The following is a 23,422-nucleotide window of genomic DNA, read 5'->3' as shown; positions in this document are numbered from 1 at the left end:
AATAAAGAAATACACAAAAAGATATGCCATCAACACTAAAGAAACACTGTTTGGTTATTAAATTAAACAAATAACCATATTGTATCAGTGTAATTGAAAGTAACTTCTATAGGAACCTCTCATAACGATAGTTATGGCTACTAGAGATAGATAGCGAGACAGATATAGATAGAGATAAGCCTACTAACACAGGGGTATCTCCTCTTGCACTTTATGTAGCACTTTTATCTTTTATAAGATAAGATAAGATAAGATGAACCTTTATTAATCCCCGAGGGGAAATTCAGTTGTACAAAGCAGCAACAGAGTAAGCGTGAAAAAAAACAGTACAGCAAAGATTCACACAGATCAATAAAATCTAAAATCAATAACATAAAATCAAGGAAATAATGATAATAATAATAAAAGACTATAAAAATAGGAGATAAATAAAAATAAGAGTAAAATAACTGTCAGCATATATACATATTTCGTCATCATCTAAGTTATAAAGTGCATAATAAGTTAAAGTGACAAGTTAACATGGGTTGTGAAAACAGTGTATATTTATGGACCAGTGATTTAATTTGATTTCTTTATCATCATTAACCCCTTGTTGTGCAGCCTGATGGCTACAGGCACAAAGGACTGTCCGAGGCGCTTGGTGCGTTGTGGTGGAGGGATGAGTCTGTGGCTGAACGTACTCCTCGTCTTCACTAGCTCTGCGTGGAGTGGGTGGGAGGGGTTCTCTAGGATGCTGTCGAGCTTCCTCCTCGTCCTCCCCTCTGCCACCTCCTCCAGATTGTCCTGTTGTACTCCCACAGAGCTAGCCTTCCTCACCAGCTTGTTCAGCCTGCCAGTGTCCCTAGTGTTTGTGTTTCCACCCCAGCACACCACGGCAAAGAAGAGCACACTGGCCACCGCAGACTGGTAGAACATCTGCAGCAGCCTCGTGCACACGTTGAAGGACCTGAGCCTCCTCAGGAAGAATAGCTTGATCTGTCCCTTCCTGAAGAGAGCATCGGTGTTGTCTGTCCAGTCCAGTTTGTGGTTCAAGTGCACTCCCAGGAACTTGTAGCTGCTCACCACCTCCACATCCTCCCCCCTGATGGTGATGGGGGTCAGAGGCCTCTTGCTGCTCCGCCTGAAGTCCACCACCAGCTCCTTAGTCTTGCTGATGTTGAGCTGGAGGTGATTGTTGTCACACCAGCCTATGAAGTTCTCCACCAGGGCCCTGTACTCCTCCTCATCGTCATCTGTGATGCAGCTGACAATGGAGGAGTCGTCAGAGAACTTCTGTAGGTGGCACGAGCCGGAGTTGAAGCGGAAGTCGGAGGTGTAGAGAGTGAACAGAAAAGGTGACAGCACAGTTCCCTGGGGGGCTCCGGTGTTGCTCAGCAGCACGTCAGACACGCTGCCCTGCAGTCTGACATACTGAGGTCTGCTGGTGAGGTAGTCTGTGATCCAGGCCACCAGGCTGCGGTCCACCTGCATCCCTGACAGCTTCTCAGCCAGCAGGTGTGGCCGGATCGTGTTGAAGGCGCTGGAGAAGTCGAAGAACATAATTCTCAGTGAGCTGTGCGGCTTCTCCAGCTGTGTGTAGGCTCTGTGGAGCATGTAGGTGATAGCATCCTCTACACCAATGTTTTCCTGGTAGGCAAACTGTAGAGGGTCCATGGAGTCACACACGCGGGGTTTGAGGTGCTGCAGAATCAGTCTCTCAAAGACCTTCATGACGTGTGAAGTCAGAGCAACAGGCCTGTAGTCTCCTGGGGTGCTGGGGCGTGTCTTTTTGGGCACTGGGACAATGCAGGAGGTCTTCCAGATTTCCGGCACCTTCATCAGCCTCAAAGAGAGACTGAAGAGGTGCCGAAAAACTCCTGCTAATTGACCGGCACACGCCTTGAGCACTCGGGGGTTGGTGTTGTCTGGACCCCTTGCCTTCCTCACGTTGATCTTCGATAGCTGATTCTTAACTTGTCCGGTGGTGATTATTAGGGGTGTGAAACTGCTGGGAGTGGCTGATGCCCCCCCTGGAGTGGAGATGGGTGTGTTTGGAGAAGAAGAAGAAGAGGTGCTAGGGTTTGGGAACCCCTGCTGTCCTGTTGAGCTGGAGATGGGATGGTCAAACCGGTTGAAGAACAGGTTTAGCTCATTTGCACCTTCAGGGGTCCCTTGCACAGCCGTGCTTGATTGTTTGTACCCGGTGATTTTCCTCACCCCTCCCCAGACTTCTCTAGAGCTATTGGCCTCCAGACGACTCTCCAACTTATCTCTGTATTTCTCCTTGGCTGCCCGTAGCTCCTTCTTCAGCTCCCTCTGTACAGTCTTAGCCCTCTCAGTGTCTCTCGCCATGAAAGCCCTCTTCTTCCTGTTCAAGAGGGCCTTAATGTGCCCATTGATCCAGGGCTTGTTGTTTGGGAAGCATCTCACCTTTTTGGTGGGTACAATGCTCTCCTCACAGAAGCGGATGTAGTCGGTGATGCAATGGGAAAGTCCATTTATGTCCTCACCGTGAACCCTCAGAAACATGTCCCAGTCTGTTGACCTGTAGCACTCCCTCAGCTCCTCCTCGACCTCATCCGACCACTGCTGTACAGTCCTGGTGGTAGCCGGCTGTCTCCTGACAAGAGGCTTCTCCTGCACTTTATATGTCGTTGCTGCTACATTGTATTGCCATGTCATAAATACTTGTGTATGCTGCTCTTGCTCTTTTGCACTTTTTGCATATCATGTATTTTGTTTTTGCTATGTTTGTAAAATGTAATGTTCTTAATTGTTTTATGTGAGGGATGGAAATTAGCTGAAAGCTAAATCTGGCACTGTTACGCTTGATACATTTTAATGTTTTAAGTGTTCATTACTGTGCATTGCCCCTGCTAAATAAACCATTAAATAAATAGAAGAGCATCAGGACTGTTTTACATCACATGACATGTTACTTGTTAGACACTTTTATCCAAAGCGACTTACATACTCAATACTGTGGACAATCCCCACAGGAGCAATTTGGGGTGAAGTGTCCCTGATCCGAACACCAACGCACTAACCCACTGCGCCACATGCCTCCCTTTAGGCATATGATAGCTATGTGAGTAACATGATGACAAAGGTATCCCAGCTGTAGCTGAGAACATGACAGGATGTGTGATGACCCAGAAGAGCACCAGGACTGCTTGAGGCAGATGATAGCTATGTGATTAACATGATGACTCAGCCTCTATGGAGAGAGACATCAAGCATGCTCATTCTGACGTGGAGCTAATCTGAAGTAAACATTGAATACTGCTTTCTGTTCCTCCATCTTGTGACTGTGTGACTCCCTCTCTTGGATATCAGCGTGTGAAGGACACTGCTCAGGAACTAGTTGATGCTCTGTATGTGATGACTCCTTCCCTTCTGGAGAGGACCACAGACACATGGGTCCTGAGGCTGAAGCTCAAACTGGTGAAAAGTGATATTTCCCCAACAATTTCCAATAAATGTTATTCTGAAACATAACTATCAGTGTTGTCTTTCCTTCTTTATAGAAGGAAAGACAACACTGATGTAGGCCAAGAAAAACGTTGCATTGCATAATATCTAAACTTACATTTGGCACTTTAAATGTAGCCAAAAATATGTGAAGCTGGCGCACCAAAAAGTGCATAGTTGCAACTTAGGCAGTTAAAGGGGAAAGGAAACACCAATTACAGTTATAATATTCCGGTAGTTTATTCATTTTACAATGGATATTGATCGTAATATTTATTGTATATGATATTACTCGCCAAAAGAAAATTAATTATCCGCCGGCCGGGTGGGGAATTCCGGGACCAGGCCGCCGCCATTAGGGGAGTCCCAAATGGTGACGTCACTGGCTGTGTTTTCGCTCCACCGAAAGTCAACACAACGTAGCAGATATGGCAGCGATGGAGGAATTTTGCAATGAGATCGACGTTTTGAACGATGAATTTGACTATTCGTCGGCAGATGACATTGATGTGGAAGCATCTACAGTTACCAGGCATCCCATGGCCTATGCTTATGAACCGATTCGGTCGAATAGAGTGGCATACGATCCGGAATAAAAAAATTAAAAAAACACAATGCTAACAGTGAGCCTCTGAATTAGCCCCGAGCGAAAATGCTAACCTATTACTGCACCGATAGCTCCCTTATTACTTATCCTAGCCGCACATCCAACACATCGTTTATGATCGCAAGGAGACACAGAATCTAACGGTGCCCACCTCAACACTGGAAGATACAAACTCGCGAGGTTATCCACAAAAACGTACATCAAAACAAGTGGCGCTAGGTACTAACATACGCCAGGCTAACGGCTTACCTTCCTCATTGTCTGGTCTAAACTGGTCTTCAATGGCATTACAACGATAAAAACGATGATGTAGTTAATCCATAGGTTAATATCCAATGGGGCTGTGTCCCCTTTGAAATGTTCTGATAATCTATAAGCAATACAACTGCAATTCCGTTATCTGCTGTCCGCTCTGTGCTCCGTGCGCTCTGGGTCCTGCAATACCATCCATCAATAGCAATACTAGCCTTTTTAGGCTGTTTTCGACAGATGAGCGTGTGTATGCCAGTTTAATTAGTTGAGCTATAGAACACCCCCAATTCTCTATTGTGCGTCATAATAATAGCTACCATTTAGTTTGGACGCGATTGCGTTAATTAATAAGGTCACACTGTGTCAGTAAATACATGTGTGAGCTAGTAATCTGGTAGTGCTGCAATATGTACCTCTCTCTCGGCAGCTGAAGCAACTCGTTTGGTGGCTCGAACTTCACGTTTGTTGACACTGTCATTGTCTTGCGCGGCCGACGTGCTGGGACGGTCGGTGTTCCCGACTGCATACGTTGAGAAATCGAATATTGTGGGAACAGATCCTGGCTTCAAATCCAATGTTTTGTATTGAACCAGGCATCCAGACTGGACTTTGAGCAGCTTCTCATCCTTTAGTGGCAGCCTATGGAAATGTACTTCTTCCTTCTTTGTATAAAATCCATTTGTGCAGCCTGGGGCAATACAATAAACTCCTGACGACGACCGTTTTCTTGTAATGTAAACTACTGGTGCATTGCATGCCATGTTGTTTGTTATTGAGCTTTGGCCCAGGAAGCCGTACCCAATCAGTGACGTCACTGGAAAAGTCCCGGAGCAATGGAAGCGCCCATGGTCATTAGGCACGTATTTCAAAAAGTAAATTCGCGTATCTCGATCGTTTACATTGGAAATAGACTAGATAAATACATTTCCTAATGGTAATATTGTCGCATGGAAAGCAGTTTGAAAAGTGTTTCCATTTCCCTTTAAGCATTTTATATCAGTGGGTCCTCATGGTGCAATGGAAGGCAGACAGAATTGTTTAAACATATAGGCTTAACCCTTTAATTGGCAGACCAAGAAAAAAATCTATGGAAAAAGTATTTGTTTGCATTCTTTTATCAAATGGGACACAAACTACTTTTTTTTTACTGTCTACACAGTTTTGTTTTTGTGAGCCTCAACCAACTGGTCGTGCTGGCGTTTTATGGTAAAAGTGCATTTTCAACAATCATCATCTACAGTATTTGTCAATCAATCAATCAATGTTTATTTATAGCCCAATATCACAAATGTTACATTTGTCTCAGTGGTCTTCACAGTGTGTACAGAATATCAGTATGACAATACGACACCCTCTGTCCTTAGACCCTCTGTCCTCAGACCCTCTGTCCTCAGACCCTCTGTCCTTAGACCCTCACATCGTACAAGGAAACACTTCCAGAGAAAACCCACAGTTTAAAGGGAACATGGGAGAAACCTCAGGGAGAGCAGCAGAGGAGGGATCCCTCTCCCAGGACGGACAGACGTGCAATAGATGCCGTGTGTAGATCGAAGGGATAATACATTTGCAACATTTGTATGCATCAAACTCAAATAAATGTTTTTCTTTTATGGAAAATGAGCAATATACCAGATATATCCATACAAGATAATAGAGGATAATTGTCAACAATTTTCTTTTTTTCAAACCATCAGCATAAATATCGTGGATCATAAAATCCATCAGTTTAACAACTCCTGAATCCATCCCCTCTTGGTTAGCCCTACAGCTATTCTCTCACACACACACACACACACACACACACACACACACACACACACACACACACACACACACACACACACACACACACACACACACACACACACACACACACACACACACACACACACACACACACACACACACACACACACACACACACACACACACACACACACACACACACACACACACACCACTTCAGGGGACATTACATGCATTTCCTTAACCAACACATGCCTAACCCTAACCCTTACCCTAATCCTAAACTTCACCCTAAAATTAATGATCCCCCTTATGGGGACCTCCAATTTGTCCCCATAAGGGAAGCCACAAATAGTTAAAGAAGTCCTGTCACAAGTTAATCGGAGAGGATCACAGCTGGCCACGGATCTTGATGCTGCATTCGGGCTGAGTAAACAACTTGTGTCTTACTTTAGGCTGTCTGGAGGTATGGACAGCTATCAAAGCTACTAAACATCACATTAACAACGATGTGCAAATGAAAGTCGGAGACAAATACATATTTGAAATGATTTATTCACGTTTGCAATGTTTTGAACAGACCTCCCCAGTCACCTCATTGTCATGTTGTAGTCCTCGCTGTCCGCGTCTGGATATCGGCATCGCAACCACAACCTCACACACTGGTACTGAATGTGCATCAATGTGTTCCTATGGAGCCAAATATACCAACAGATAAATGTAAACAACAAAAGAAGCGATCGAAATGTGTATTTCCTGGTTATTCGACAATGGCTCGTCAAAGCCTACCGTTAACGTAACGTAACGAGTTCCCCGGTGTAACCAGTTAAACGGTAACAACTGTACCTGTAACGTTGACGTTGTCATTTCATCTCCTTCTTGTGCTCGCCTCTCACGTTTCTATCCTCTTGCTCCAAAGGCGGATATGTGAATACAATAATTCGTTAACAGCCCTGTGTTGTGTCGGTACCGACTGTTCTTTACATGACAAACAGAGGCTAATACGTTAGCTTGCTAGCCTAAGCCAATATTACAGCTCTGCATCGGCCCGACACAACCACAAGCTAGTTGATGGAGACAACTTCCGGTTACACCTTATAAAAATAAAATTTTAAATGACTAGCTTATGTACTAAATCATCACAATATCACACATTCACCAACCACATCAATATAACAATTTTATGGATAGGGTGTTGATAATTGTAATTTCATTACATTTTTATATTTTGACATTATTAATCATTTATATATTTTACTGCTAAATAACAAATTGAGAAAATGGCAAATACATTATGCCATGTATATGTACAGCCTACATATTTACCTTACAAATACCTTTCGTTCTCAACAACTATATAATGTATAGAGTATATACAGGGCCGTATTCATGGAGTCAACATTGGGGGGGACCAAAAATTCAATACAAATTTGAATACTAATTTCCTGCCATTCTAAAGGAAAATACATACAAAATAACAAACACATTGGATACTTTAAAACCTGTTAAACCCCATGCCCCTGCCCGTGGGGGCAAAACACAACAATAGTCATAAAACTGTGTCTCAAGCATGGTTGTAGGAAGCATCCTCAATGTGGGTGGGACAATTTGACGGGGGGTGTGGGCGGGCGGGGGACCTAACCTCCTCTAGGGGGGTCCGGGGGCATGCTCCCCCGGGAAGATTTGTTTTTAACTGTTGAAGTTAAAACCATCAATCTGGTGCACTTTGAGAGCAACATTAGGGACTAAATCTATGGATACATCTCAACAACACCCATGTGAAACAGAACTGAACAGATTTACTTTTTCTTTATGCATATTTTACAAATCACTCCCTTTTTAAACTGTAGTATGAGTTGGAATGATTTCATACCTGTTATTCTGTTATTTTGTATAACTATAATGATCATATAAAGGTGTGCCTTGGAAATACTTGTTTTGCATCAATCTTGATACAGGGTACTTATTATATGTTATAGTTTGGATCCCTAAAGCTTTTAGTCTACTATCCCATCATTCAAGGGTGGTTTTCACAATAAGTAATGGTTTATTTTTTGCACGGACACTATCATTTACATTTTTTTTACTATGTTCAATCTGAATTTACTTTAACAACATCTATATTGATATCTATATTATATACTGACACTAGCCCGCCAAACCCTGGCTAACAACTGAAACCAGCTAGCCCACAGCTAGTTAGCTACTATTCCTGAAAAGTTCGGTTTTAACATCAGAACTACAAGTTACTTACACAAATAAGCTAAACCGGAGGGTTCATTAACATTACCATTACGAAATAAAATAATATAGATTACTTTAGGGCTAATTAGAAAAGATACCAGAACTGATGGAGGGCAAATTAAAACATGACTGACCTGCTTGGAGAATCAAGCTAACTGAAGGTGGACTCAGACGTGCAACAGCGAAATACACCCGCGGGTACAGCATAAGGAACCAATTTACATATGAAAAGAAATATCATTTTGGTGAAGTTCACAATAACAGAAAATATAGATTTTCAAGTATACAAAAAACCAAAATAAAGAAGTCATAGAATAGCTAATAGCTATAATTTTATTTTAATTAAAAAATCAAAAAATTAAAATGAATATTTTTTTTTGTGCTATTTATTGGGGGGGGGGGGGGGACATTTTGAGTGTATCTGAATATTGGGGGGGATGTGTCCCCCCCAATGTATATGGTGAATACGGCCCTGAGTATATATATATACATATACTCTATACATTATATAGTTGTTGAGCAAATCTTTTCAATATTACATACACATTTACACATAACAAAGAAAATGTGTGAAATATATCCGAAAATGCTACACAATATGCTATATATCCCACAATCATGTAGATTTCTCTAGTTTCAGATGTTGATACATGCTCAGCTTCTTGTTAACGGTTCACAGCCTGTAGTCCACCAGATAGCAGCAGAGCTCCTAACAAAGCTGTAGTTCTGGTGGAAATGTTACCACCAGAATCATGCTAACACAATTTAAAAGCATAATATTGAGATTTGTATACGTTTTATACCTTTTTTTGTGTGTACAGCATTCAAAAACTTGCACTTGCAAGACCTTATGAAAACATAGAGCTAAAAGATACGATATATATCTGATAAAATCTGATACATGTTGAGATGTAATTTCTCAATGGATATCACTTCTGGTCAGCTGTGAATCCGTCAGTGTTTATCTAACACTTTGGAGGATAATAACATGAAAACAGGAACATTAAAGGTGAAAGGTATCAATCTGGTGCACTTTGAGGGCAAATAAGAGACTAAATCTCGAGGACACAACCCTTGGTCATTGTTAGTTGTGACTTTGCTGGTGCTCTTCCACCTTTGTCTGGGCTTTAAAAAACATGTGCACCCAAACCCAGTAAAACAATCAATAGGTACAATGACATGTTCATATTGAATAAATTATAAATGTAAAACCAATGTCTAAATCATGAAAACAAACCACACAGAAATGTCTGTAATTTGTAACAGTTTTATTGGTAGTTCACATTTGTGATTATTACATTGCTATCATACATTATAGGCTGTAAGTATCTTGGAAGGAAGTCTAAAATACATTGCATATGACGGGTTGAGGCAGCAGCACTTTATTCTGCCGAGACCCCTCAGTTCAATGATTGTGTTGGACGCAAGCTGCCACAAAAACTACCTTTGGTTCAAAACCCTTTCTTTGCATTGCATAGACAGGAGCCACAATCACAGAAAGGAGGCGAACATCATCACGTGGAAGAAGCAGAGGAGAGGTGGACATTCACAGAGTTAGTGCACCGAGTTTAAAGAGGGACGGCCTGTCGCTTGTTGAAGGTTGACCAACTTAAGACAATCAGATCTGTGCGGTGTGTGAGAGGACAGGACTAACATGGAGTAAAGGTGTGGTGGGGAAGGATGGAGAGCAACACAGGAACAACACTTTCCGTCAGGCCGGATCTAACTGGAACACACGAGGGGAAGTGAAGCCTGCCAGTCTTTATCACAGCCCACACTGAGAAACCAACACGTTGACTTTAATTAAATGTATTATGTCAACAGATTTACAAGGTTAACAAGCAATAATATTAAGTTGAACTTATTTAAACTTAATATTATTGCCTTCACTAACTTAATACAGTTATGTGAAATCTGTTGACCTAATGCATTTTATTAATGTCAATGTTTCAGTTTGTTTTATGCATTTACTATAGAATGAAAAAAGTGTCCAAACCATCACAAGGACACTGTCCCAAACAGAATGAAGGTCGTACAGACTGTGACTGTGTTCCTTATCCGCGGACAGACGGGATATCTGGTTCTGTGTTGCACGATGAGGGGAAACAATGGGACATTGTTAGAGGCCCAAAGAACAGAGGCTCTACTGAAGGGAAGGCTCGCTCAGGAACACGCACCATGAACAGCTGAAGGGTATGGAAATGTCTCCATTCCAGTCACCTGGAGCTCATTGACGAGCCAACCTTCCTTTAGAGACTGAATCATAATTGCTTGGGCATAGTAGATTAGCAAATAACATTAACCCGAGGTCCATTAGTGGCTTTAACCAGAGCTTTCAACTGCATCTGATGCTCTTCATCAATCCATTGAGTTTGCTCAGTGCTCGTCACATGACTTCACTCACCCTCCATCTCAATAACAGCACTACATTGGTGCCTGCCTAACATCACTTTCTCTCACACCAACTCTGCATTTTTTCAGGCAATAATTGAAAAATGCATACTAAAAAACAGCAAGACCTGAACGAACAGCACCAGGGCCTGAGTTGATCATGCCACTTAAAGTGACATTTTGGATTTAAGTGAAAGAAAAAAGTAAAAAAAAAATCAGTTTTACTCCTTTTATACTCTTCCACGTGAGAGAGCCAAGTGGTTCAAGGTGGATTTTTGACGGCTGCAGTACATAAACAATAGATCTTTTGGAATAAGCAACATTAAAATATGATACAAAAGGTTCTATATTATCTGATGTAACTCAAACAACAGCAACAGTATTTGTTCTGCTTCAGAAAGTTTGTTTTTCATTGTTTCAAATTCAACTTCCTACTATTTTAACCCTTTTTTGGATAATATGAAATATTATTATAGTAGTATTGTCATTATTAAAACATTACATATATTTTTAAAGGATAAGATCCTGTCTAACTGCTTTAAATGTAATACGTTTACTAAGACTAAACAATACAGAAGATTTAAGGTAAATCCTTGTCTTTGATCGGCTGCTCTTTGCAGGGGCAGTTCTAGGGGGGGGCTCACAGGGGCCAGTGCCCTTATAACACTGGGCTTGGACCACCCTGTGCCCCGCCTCTGAAAAAAGAGTCTATTATAAAACCAACGGTGATGGTGCAAAGACTGTGCTTTAACTTGAGCCGAAGTTACCATGGATGTGTTTTGTTTTCATAAAATTGGTCTAGAACCACCTCTTTATATCATTGTGATGATTTCTGTGATCAGCTGATCTTAAAGGTTACTGCTACACTGGAAGCAGATGGATGACAGATGAGGCCATGAAAGCTCCAGAAGAAGGCAAGTCAGTGGACCAAGAGTAAAACATATATTTGTAAAAAACATTTCAGACAGCAAATTAAAAGGAATGTAAAAGAAAGCGTGTCTACATTGACTGCAGTGATCGCTTGGTCAGAGAAACTGCTTTAGGCAGGTAACAAGGGACCAGGAAACTCAAGAGAAATGGAATGAGATGACAGAGACATGACGTGGCAGCAAAGGTCAAAAAGGGGGAACACATGAACACATGTTCAGATGTCATCATCTGATACAGAGTTTAATGTCATGCTTATCATAAGACTTTAAAAACAACATAAAAACAAAGTAACACGGTTACACTAAGAGTAATACTATAGCTCGGCCATGTCGAAATCTTCAAACTCTCTCACTGTGTGAATAAAAAATACTTTACAAAGAGTGTAACTACGTGTAGGAAGGCACTGTTGGCACTTGATTACAACAGTAGGTTAGGATAATGTGCTAGAAGGTGCCGTCAGACAGCAGGCACACCATCAGCCAACCGAAGGGTGTAGCACACACACACACACACACACACACACACACACACACACACACACCACACACACACACACACACACACACACACACACACACACACACACACACACACACACACACACACACACACACACACACACACACACACACACACACACACACACACACACACACACACACACACACACACACACACACACCACACACACACACACACACACACACACACACACATTAGAGCCCTGAACATTGGAAGGCTGTGGTGGAATGAAAGGCAGAGAGTAAAACAGGGAGCTTTCACCATTCTGTGCTTATTGTCTAACAAAATGTCCATCCCTTAATATCAATAACACTTTGCTTGAAGTGGAATCTCATGAGCACATCTTGGAATACAAGTGAATGCATGGAATGATTTTTAAAAGCCTGTTTTGTCTCTCATCACTTCAAGCAAAGTGCCACTTCCTTTTATCTGCAAAACAAATGATTCCAGATGCCGAGGAGATGTTTGGCAATCAACACTTGTGGTCTAATCTCCCTCACTCCAAAGCTTCAGCTCTGAATGGAGGAGTCGGAAAAAGAAACTAAAGAAAAGTATCAGTATTTACGGAGCGTCTCCTCGCCGTTGCCGCTGCCGTTGCCGCTGCCGTTGCCGCTGCCGTTGCCGTCTCACGTCAAGAGGCCCATACGAGTGAGCTTCGCTGACAGGAAGGAGTGGAGGACAAACACCACCGGCTTGGGACCTGAGTGGAGGTCAAACACCTGGAGGAGGGGGAGGAGAGGAGAGAGGAGAGGAGGAGAGGAGGAGATGAAAGAGAGGAGAGGAGAGGAGGGGGAGAGGAGAGAGAGGAGGAGATGGAAAGAGAGGAGAGGAGAGGGAGAGGAGAGAGGAGAGGAGAGAAGAGAGGGAGGAGGAAAGGAGGGGGAGAGGAGAGGAGAGAGGAGAGGAGAGGAAAGGAGAGGAGGGGAGGAGGAGAAGAAAAAAACGAGTTTCCATGTTCTATTCTGAGATATAACATATTTTTTATTCCACGCTGTCGTCTTTTAAAACGTGGCCCCTACGTTACCCACAATGCTAATCTCGTTCATTGAAGATATGTTATGATGAGTCATTTTAGTTGTCAGGGTGCATCTCTCAGGTGTTTGAAACTGTTGGAGTTCCCCTTCAACCCTAATCCACACACAGACAGTGTTCACTAGAATGTTTCCATTAGATTCCATTCGCTAGAATACGTTTCCATTGCACACGATTTGAGCCTAATGGCATTAAAAGAGATCAAAACTATTGATTTATACATTTCAAAATGTAGAAATTCATTAGCATTTTTTTTACATTTAAGTTCAAACCATGGTCAAGGTGAATATAAACATGTTGAAAAGTTGAAAAGTGATCGTGACAGTTTAGCGCACAGTGAACATGTGCTGTATAAAGCTCACCACAAGGACAGAAGGAGCACGGGTTTCCATCAACTACTATAGTAACGTTAGAAATCATAAATAAAGACATTGATGGTGGAACAGATTCTATATTATTCTACATATTGAATAATTCTAATGTATTTCCTCTCATCCATGGTCACACAGTCAAGTCATTAATGTTACACCAAAGCGTTTGCACTGCAATGTGATGCGGATAAAACAGTAGACGCTACTTTTGCTACAAGAAAGTTGGAGTGAATGAAGTACAACAGTAACTATAGTAACACAATACGTATCAGCAGTGGGGTCCGAGACACCACTCAGATGCTTTTCTTCAAATAAAGCAGAAGGTCCACTCTCATTTGTTGATTGATCAGTGCGGACCTATTTACTGACGTTCCTGCTTTGCCATATTGTGACTGGAATTTGTAAATGTTAAATTCGACTGGTTACATAACCCTGGAAATGCCCAAAACGTAACAGATAGCACATTCCCTCGAGGAGCTGTATGTCTGGATCATTCAAAGCGAGGTCTGACTGCCAGCTCCTGATGAGTGTGTCTAATGTCGGTGTGGATGATTCTTTATGGAAGTAAAAAACTAAATGCATGTAAATGGAGAGAATACCAGATGTTGAAGTTTCTGTCAGCAAGGGCATGATGTTAAAATCGTCAAACAAATTCAAGGCAAGAAATTATTTCAGTTGTTGTTGACCAAGTTTAGCAGCTGGCTGCGTGACAGCGGTGTATTCTGGGAAATGCCGTGCCTCCTGAACAATCTTCATCTGTAAGTTCAATCAAACCTGAGTATTTCCTATAAGTGAGGTCGCTTCTGACTGTTCTGTTGAAAGGAATGTTGTGCGGGCAGACATTACCCAGAGGTCCTATCAGGAAACAGCTAACATCTTATTCTTGTATCTCACCATCTCTCCCTCTGGACCTCCAAAGTCCAGGTAGAGGTTGCGTATTCCATCGTCTGCGGACATCCGGAGCTTCTCGTAGGGGTACCTGAAGAGCACGGCCCCCCCCGCTGGGTCCACCTGCTCCTTGGTCACAGTGAAGCCCTTCTCGTAGTGCAGCGTCAGACGCACATCCTGCCGGCTCAAGGTGCAGCCTGGAGAGAGAGATTTACAATTGTAAAAATGTAGAAAAGCGCATTATAAAGGAAAAGTATTATTATAAGAACAGCAGGTGTGAGTGCACGTTAAGGTGCAGCCTTCATGTACGCTGAGTAATATTATGAAGTGCACATATTCATATCAGCACGGAAAACGTACATAGGCAAGGCAAGGCAGAATGATGTAGACAGTACATTTCCACACATGTGTTTTAAAGTGCTTTACAGCAAACATTAGAAGCATTAGGGTAACATGTAAAAACCAGTCATTAAAAGACAATACAATGAAAACAAGGTATAGAATGGAAGAGAGTTGCAGCGCAGTGTAAGTTACACGAGTTATTTGATTGGATCGTGGCAGCAGCCGGCAGCAGAAAGGAAACATGGAAAAGAAGTGAGTTGCAGCTGACCTGAAGTTTTCTGGGAGCTTGTTCCAAAAAATGTGGAGCATAATAACTGCCATGTGTTGACAGCAGACTAAATGTCTTCCTCTCAATCTCTGGAAGTATGATATTAATATACAAGTGAATGTTGTCGCCTCAAAAATCATAGAAATAAACTAATCTATGGTGGGTTGTTCCTCTTTGTCGCAGAAGTTTAAAGTATCTTGAATATAAAAGTCCTGCCTGGTGCAGATTCAACTGGGACGTTATGTGATCATGGAGCATTTCCATGTATCACTGGTACTTCTTCCTGTACAACTGGAGCAAGACAGAGAAGAGAAGGACAAAGGGAGAAAGGCCAGCTGCTGCTCAGCTCAGAGGAAACATTCCCCTCTGCTGGACCCACTTCTGCTTTCCACAGAGAAGCTCAGAGCTTCCTCTCACTGACCTGTAAAGGCATATCTACATGAACACATTGTATGTCTGTTTCACACGACACACTGCTGCTGCTGCTGATCGCTGTGTACTGACACTAACCACGCACGCACGCACAGTGACAAAAACAACATGTGCTGTTTACTGGGGACGGAACCTTAAATCTGAATTAAAAATTATTTCAGATGTATCTTGAATCAGTTTTTGTATCCGCCTTGTTTTCAGATCACATGTCACTTGTTAGACGCTTTTATCCAAAGCGACTTCCATACTCAGCACTGTGGGCGATCCCTACGGACTACAGCACTTTGGGGTGAAGGGTCTCAGGGACACAACGACATGCTGACTGCAGTGGGGTTTGAACCTGTGACCTCCTGAACCCAACACCAACGCACAATCCACTGCACCACACGCCTCCACATGTTTTCAGAATTGATTTAAAGATCTTATTGCTCAGGCCTTGATCCAAACTATGTATCTGACCTTTTAAAACATGTATCTGACACATGCCCCCCCCTGAACTCCCCAGTCTCTGCTGTCAGAGCTCCTGACTTTGGACGACCTGTCTGGAGATCAGGGCTGCCAACTCTGTCTCCTCTGTTCAATCATTACAAAAAACTCTTTTTATTTGATGTGATTTCATTTATGTTTTATGACTTCTGTTTGTTTTACTCTCTGTGTTTAGTGTTGTCATTCAGCAGCAGATCACACTGAGCGGAGAGGACCAAGACACCAGCAGAGTTTTTATCTGAAGATAGTCCATTGTTATTTTTCATCAAATACAACACTTTCCACATCTCACGGTGGAGTGTACAGACCATGAATAAATAAAGCTACAGTCTACCACAGCATGTCCTTAGTGTTAAAGGGTTGTTGTCTGTGATACAGCCTAATGTAAGTGAAACATGTGTTATAACTGTACAACTGCTCTTTTATATTTAAAAATTAAATATAATTTTTATATAGCACCCTGTCATTAAAAAAACATAACACGGTAGAAATTTGTGAATGAAATAATTTGCTCTTTTTTGTTCTCTAATTGAAGGCCACACTTTATATTATCATGTTAACATAGGAACATTTTCGTCATTATAAGCAGGGCTGCACATAACGGGTGCCCCGCCAAAAAAAGAGCACCGGATCTTTTGAAAAAAGGTGCATTTGTGCACCAACAGAGAGAGAGAGAGAGAGAGAGAGAGAGAGACAGAGAGAGAGAGAGAGAGAGAGAGAGAGAGAGAGAGACCTGCACAACATCAGCAGCAGAGATATGCAGCAACAGCTGCTCCTCGTCTCCCTCCCCGCCTACAGCAGCGGAGCTATGCTGCAGTTGTAGCCCAGCCTGCTGCCACCCTCCCTCCCCCTGCTACCTCTGAACTGGGAGACATCAGGATAATGCTGCACACCCTGTGCACCCGACTTCTGTCCAGCTAAGACATTACATATATATGTTATCGTAGTAATCAGTAGTAATAGTAATATTAGTGAAAATATATATATATTTTTTTTATATATATTTGTCTCACTATACAGGTTCATTTTGATTGTTTGTTTTTGAAAAAAAAGATGCGTTCTTTTCATATAAGCTGTTGGAATATTCAGGGACTCCACTCCTCAACCTTTGAGGTCAAGAGTGAGAATCCAGAGTTCTTAGAATCTATCAAAGATGTTGATCTAATTATATTAACAGAAACATGGTGTAAAAATGATCTGCTCACTCACTGTCCTCCAGGTTATAATGAAGTCATGGTGCCCTCTATAAAATCAAAACACATACGCAAGGGCAGAACATCGGGGGGGATCTTGGTGTGGTATAAAGGAGATCTTTGCCGTCAGATCTCAGTAGTAAAACAAGGTAAATCCCACATTTGGCTAAGGTTAGATCAAACCCTGGGCATAACTGACAGGAATCTATACGTGTGTGCTATTTATATTCCCCCAGTAGATTCTCCTTATTTTGAAGAAGACATTTTTGAAACTCTCCATTCAGAAATCGCCTATTTTCAGGCCCAGGGAAATGTGCTTCTAACTGGAGATCTGAACGGACGAACAGGAATTGAACCTGATGTCATAGACCCACAGGGCAGCCACCATGTATTTGGTGAACCCCCCCTGTTTACCACACCAACCGTCAGCCATCGGAACAGCCTTGACTCTGAAATCAATCAGAATGGCAAAGAGATAGTGCATCTCTGTCGGGCCTTAGGCCTGTACATAGTGAACGGGAGGTTCAGAGGGGACTCTTTAGGGAGATTCACATACTCCTCAGCTCTAGGGTCTAGTGTAGTAGACTATGCAATCACTGACATGGACCCCTCCACTATCAGTGCATTCACTGTCAGACAGCAATCCCCCTTTTCAGACCACAACCAAATCAATGTGTTCTTTAAACTCTCAGGTCCAATGAGAGACACAACAAGGGAACCCAGTAAGCTGTACACATGACATCCTACTTACAGATGGGCCCCAGACAGTGGAGACAAATTCACCATGGCCTTGAACTCACCTGATCTGATGAATGACATGTCACTATTTGACCAAAATCAATATGGTCCTACCAAAGATGGTGTAAACATGGCCATTGATTATATCAATATGATATTTCACAAGGCAGCTATTAAAGCTGACCTTATAAAGCAAAAGCAGAAGCCTGTTAAAAGGCAAAACGCTGACAAATGGTTTGACCAAGAATGCAAGACCATCAGAAAAGAGAAAAATAGCAAATGAAAAACATCGGCAACCAAACAACCCAGCCTTACGCATTAGATACAATGACGTCTTAAACAAATATAAATGTACAATAAGGAACAAAAAACAAAATTATACCCACATGAAACTTGAGGATATTGAGAAAGCCATTGATCAAAATCAATTCTGGGATCTGTGGAACAACTTCAACACAAAACAACCACAAGCATTACCCATCCAAACGGTGACATCTGGAGAGAACATTTTGAAAGTTTGTACAAAGACATACCAATAAATCTAATAAATTCAAATCAGTGTATTACAAAAGAGAAACTCCAAACATTAGAAGAAACTATTAAAGACAACCAAAACCCTCTTGATTTCCCAATGACTGTGTGGACAAGAGTTGACCACACAGACACAATCTCTCCGGCCAAGGAAAGCTTGTGGCCCAGACAACATTAAAAACGAAATGCTCCGATGCAGCACCCCAGAGATGCAGGGACAGTGTTCAAGCTGTTCAGCATCGTATTGCAGTCAGGATGTTTTCATCTGGTGCAAAGGGCTCATTTCCCCCATTCATAAGAGTGGAGACAAATCAGACCCTAATAACTACCGTGGCATCTGTGTCAGCAGCTGTCTGGGGACATTATTCTGTAGCATTCTAAATAAAAGAATACAAGATTTCCTTAACCAACAATCCATCTTGAGTAAAAATCGAATTGGCTTCCTTCCAAAACACCGCACCACCGACCATGTGTACACCCTTCACACTTTAGTTAACAAACATGTACACCAAACACAACATGGTAAAATATTCACTTGTTTCATTGATTTCAAAAAAGCTTTCGACTCTATTTGGCACGAAGGGCTCTATTATAGACTTCTACATTGTGGTATAGGGGGCAAAATGTACGATCTGGTTAAATCAATGTATTTAGAGAATAAATGTGCTGTTAAAATTGGAGACAAACAAACTGAATTCTTCACCCAGAGAAGAGGCGTTCGTCAGGGTTGCAATTTAAGTCCCACTTTATTTAATATATATATAAATGAACTTGCTGTTCAGTTGGATCACTGTGCTGCTCCTGGCCTCTCCCTCCGAGAGAGAGAGAGAGAGAGAGAGAGAGATATGCTGCTCCTGGCCTCTCCCTCCTAGATAGAGAGGTGAAGTGTCTGCTTTATGCTGATGACCTTGTTCTGCTGTCTCCTACTGAACAAGGACTCCAACAGCAGCTGGACATAGTAGACCAGTACTGTAAGGACTGGGCCCTGGCAGTCAATATGAAGAAAAACTAATGTCATGGTTTTCCAAAAACGCCCCAGATGTCAGGAGAACAAATACCAGTTTACCATAAACAATCATATCATCGAACATAGCATGAGTTACACCTACCTCGGTTTCACCATAACAGCATCGGGAAGTTTCAACATGGCAGTGAATGCACTCAGAGAGAGAGCCAGAAGAGCTCTAAATGCAATTAAGAGAACATTTTATAATGTCCAAATTCCAGTTAAAATCTGGCTCAAAATCTTTGATAGTGTGATCCAGCCCATTGCGCTGTACGGTAGTGAAGTGTGGGGTCCACTCAGTCACCAGAGCTATGCCCGCTGGGACAAACATCCAGCAGAGTCTTTACATGAAGAGTTCTGCAGATACATTTTACGTGTTCAGAGAAAAACACCAACAAATGCATGTAGAGCAGAATTAGGCAGATACCTTCTGATCATCAACACTCAGAAGAGAGCACTAGCATTCTGTAACCACCTTAGATCCAGCCCCCGAGACACCCTCCACTCCAAAGCCCTCCAGAGCCAAGAGCTGACCCCAGAGAAGAGTCCCCTATGGCAGCTGGTGCTGAGGCTAGCTGCCCCCTCTCAGAGCCAAGAGCTGACCCAGAGAAGAGTCCCCTATGGCAGCTGGTGCTGAGGCTAGCTGCCCCCTCTCAGAGCCAAGAGCTGACCCAGAGAAGAGTCCCCTATGGCAGCTGGTGCTGAGGCTAGCTGCCCCCTCTCAGAGCCACTCTGACCAGTCTCTCAGCAGCTCTGCTCTCCAAACACCAATCGCAGTCAAACGCATTATAGCACAATGTAAAGACAATTATTTACAACATTGGGAAGACGAGACGAGAAGCCAAAGCAGATTAGAATGTTACCTGGCTCTAAACAGAGAGTACGAGCTGGCAGAATATCTCTCTGCTGTCAGAGACAGAAAGCAGAGACAGATCCTAACCAAGCACAGGCTCAGTGACCACAGACTGGCAATCGAAACAGGAAGACCCAAAAGATCCTGGCGACCAAAAGAGAACAGAACGTGTGGTCACTGTACGACAGGTGAGACCGAGACAGAGATGCACTTCCTCCTGAAGTGCCAAACATTCAACGAAGTAAGGAGCGTTTACTGGAACAAGTTGAACTCTGTGATCCCAGGTTTCAAGGAGGTTGATGACCTCTCAAGACTGAGAGTACTCCTAGGAGAAGGAGACAAGGCACACCTTGCTGCCCAATATGTATACTCATGCCACAACCTGAGGGACAGTGAATGACACACACACACACACACACACACACACACACACACACACACACACACACACACACACACACACACACACACACACACACACACACACACACACACACACCACACACACACACACACACACACACACACACACACACACACACACACACACACACACACACACACACACACACACACACACACACACACACACACACACACACACCACACATTGAAATGTAATTATATCACTGTATATATATCATCAATAATATGTAAACATTTGAAATGTATGTTAATGTTGTTAATTATTTTGTATTGTGATGCTTTGGCAACATTGTTTAATTTAACTTCCATGCCAATAAAGCCCCTTTGAATTGAATTGAGAGAGAGAGAGAGAGAGAGAGAGAGAGATGTGTGAGTTGCATAAGAACTGGTAAGATAGCAGGGTTTCCCACACATAGACTTTACAAAGTATAATTCGCGAGCCATTTAGGTTACATTTTTTGTATCTGCCTGCGAGCACGACAGCAACTGCGATCCCTCGCTCTACCCCTCGCTATCGCGTGAAGGGTCTGCTATATGTGCTCCGCACAGTAACCCCGCTGCGAGGCTCCGGCGAACAGTTCATGAGCGTGCTCACTAGCGCACCTCCCCCTGTTCATAAAGTCAAGAACCCCTCAAAAGGTACGGTTTATTTCATTTTAAGGAAGTGCGCTTCAAGCAACATCTCCAGGTGCTCCTTTGAGAACCAGGGCAAACAAGTTATGTGCACCCCTGCTTATAAGTTAGCCAATACTGGAAGGTATCCCGACATGTTTGAATTATACAACAATACAGAGGAGATGTTCCAATGTTCAGCCTGCTATAAGTTATACATATAAGAGCAACAGCCATGCACGTTTCAAACAACAAGGCAAGGCAAGGCAATTTATTTGTATAGCACAATTCATACAGTAATGCAATTCAAAGTGCTTTACAGGATCAAACAGAGAAAACACAATACATTGAGAAGAAATACAAAACACACAAAATAATTAATTAAAAGAAAGAAAACCATGTTTAACAGTTAGAAAATTAGAACGGTTAAACGGTTGGATGCTACTCAATCGGAAGCTGTTGGTACCTGTTTATGTGGATAGTTATGTAATGATGTCCTTTTGTTGTTCTGTTTATGCTTTTATGTTTCATGTGGAACTACTTGAGCAGGTCTCCCTTGAAAAAGAGATCAATGATCTCAATGGGATTTATCTGTATAAATAAAGGTTTGAAATGAAATGAGAACATGTTTCCATGGAAGCTGGTTCTGGCCTTAAGGCGACCAGGATCGATGTCCTCAGGTATTTCACTGCTGACTCTAAACTGGAATCACTCATGCTCACACTCACCGATGGAGACTTCTTTGATGAGCTCAGCCGCGGCGTGCGCCCCCTGCACGAGGGCTCGCATCCATGACGACAGGTCCCAGTGGGTCTCCACTCTGAAGATGTGGGACTCGATGCCCCGCCCTGTGCCCGTCCGGGTGGCAAACACCAGGTCTGACCCCTGAGCAGGAGACCCCCGAGCACTGCCAGAGTGAACCAGCCTGAGGGGAGACATGTGTGAGGGCACAGTATCATCTAGCACATGGATAATAGTCAGTGTTAAGCTCCTCTTGCTGTCCATGACACAACACTGACCCGTCTAGTTCGTGCTCTTTCTGAGGACGAGGGCATGCACATCCTCGAGGTAAACACCAACAACCTTGTTACTGTTTCTTTTCATTTTGTTCATTATTTCTTTTAAAGCATGTTTATAGGTCAGTGAGTCTCTGCACTGTCCAGTATCTGGGATACATTGATGCGTGCTATGATTGTATATTGCAGAAGGCTAAAAGAGATTGTGTCGACCTGGAAATCATATAAAAACACTAAATTACTGTAGGCAAACAAGGTATGTTAGAAAGCTCACACCTCTCTGCATCTCAACAATGCTTCCATTTAGATATCTAGGATTAACTTCATATTATGCTTACTGCAATATGGCACATGTCCATACATTTTACAATGAATTATGCAACCCGTATTGTACGTTGGAAAATTGTCATATCAAAATGCATTTTAATATTACTATCTGTACCATGAAGGAATGATTTGATTACAGTTTGAGGACCGTGAACTTTGATCCTTACGGCTCTAGCCTGCCCCTCACCTTGTGGCCAGCAGTGGGTGTGGTGAGCAGAGGCGTGGACCAGGACTCTCTGCTCCACGGCCACCGCCTGAAACAGCAGGATGTCCTTCTCTGTCAGCGCCATGACAACGGGCTTATACTGCTGTCGTCCAACCTTCTAGCTGAACCTGAGGGAGAAAGTCAGGAGGAGACAGTCAGGAGGAGACTTCAGTGTTATTATTTTTAAATATGTTTTGGACCAGAAGGTGCCTTACTGAGAGATACAGTGCTGACGGTGGGAGACAAAGGGAAGCGCATTGGGATGTTTGGAGAGCTGGATTCAAACCCTTGTACTAGGCAGCGGACACTGGATGTATGTGGGCCACCAGCTTTAACCACTGAGCTGTCTGTTAGCCCAATTATGATTAATAATGTTATATTTTAAATGATCATGTAGTGATTATTTAAGAAGATCTAAAACAAAGATGTTTTTTTTCTGTCTGTGTTAATCTTATTTGTAGGCAGGGTCATCTATAAAATGCCATAAACCTTAATTCAGAATAGTTTATATTTACACATACTGTATGTTGCCGTAGCTATGTCATACATAG

At 42.6% G+C, this 23,422-nt stretch overlaps 1 protein-coding gene across 1 annotated transcript; it reads right to left on the bottom strand.

Moving 5' to 3' along the window:
• Positions 1-12,311: 12,311 nt before the first annotated feature.
• sntb2 (syntrophin, beta 2) lies at positions 12,312-23,129 on the bottom strand. Its single transcript, XM_034086240.2, has 5 exons — positions 23,087-23,129; positions 22,854-22,920; positions 22,052-22,248; positions 14,443-14,633; positions 12,312-12,864 (listed from the first exon to the last, which is right to left on the bottom strand). Exons 1-5 carry the CDS (start codon positions 23,127-23,129, stop codon positions 12,772-12,774), a joined length of 591 nt encoding a protein of 196 aa, XP_033942131.1. The 3' UTR covers positions 12,312-12,771.
• Between the last annotated feature and the right edge of the window lie 293 nt (positions 23,130-23,422).

This window comes from Pseudochaenichthys georgianus, chromosome 7 (assembly GCF_902827115.2).
Source record: "Pseudochaenichthys georgianus chromosome 7, fPseGeo1.2, whole genome shotgun sequence".
Taxonomy (NCBI): Eukaryota; Metazoa; Chordata; class Actinopteri; order Perciformes; family Channichthyidae; genus Pseudochaenichthys; species Pseudochaenichthys georgianus.
This window is presented reverse-complemented; position numbering and strand designations above follow the sequence as displayed.

Coding starts and splice junctions, on each gene's coding strand:
- sntb2 (XM_034086240.2), bottom strand. CDS start 23,129: ATGCGCTTCCCTTTGTCTCCCACCGTCAGCACTGTATCTCTCA. Junction 22,921..23,086: donor CGTCAGCACTGTATCTCTCA/GTAAGGCACCTT, acceptor CTGCTGTTTCAG/GCGGTGGCCGTGGAGCAGAG. Junction 22,249..22,853: donor CACCCACTGCTGGCCACAAG/GTGAGGGGCAGG, acceptor GTCTCCCCTCAG/GCTGGTTCACTCTGGCAGTG.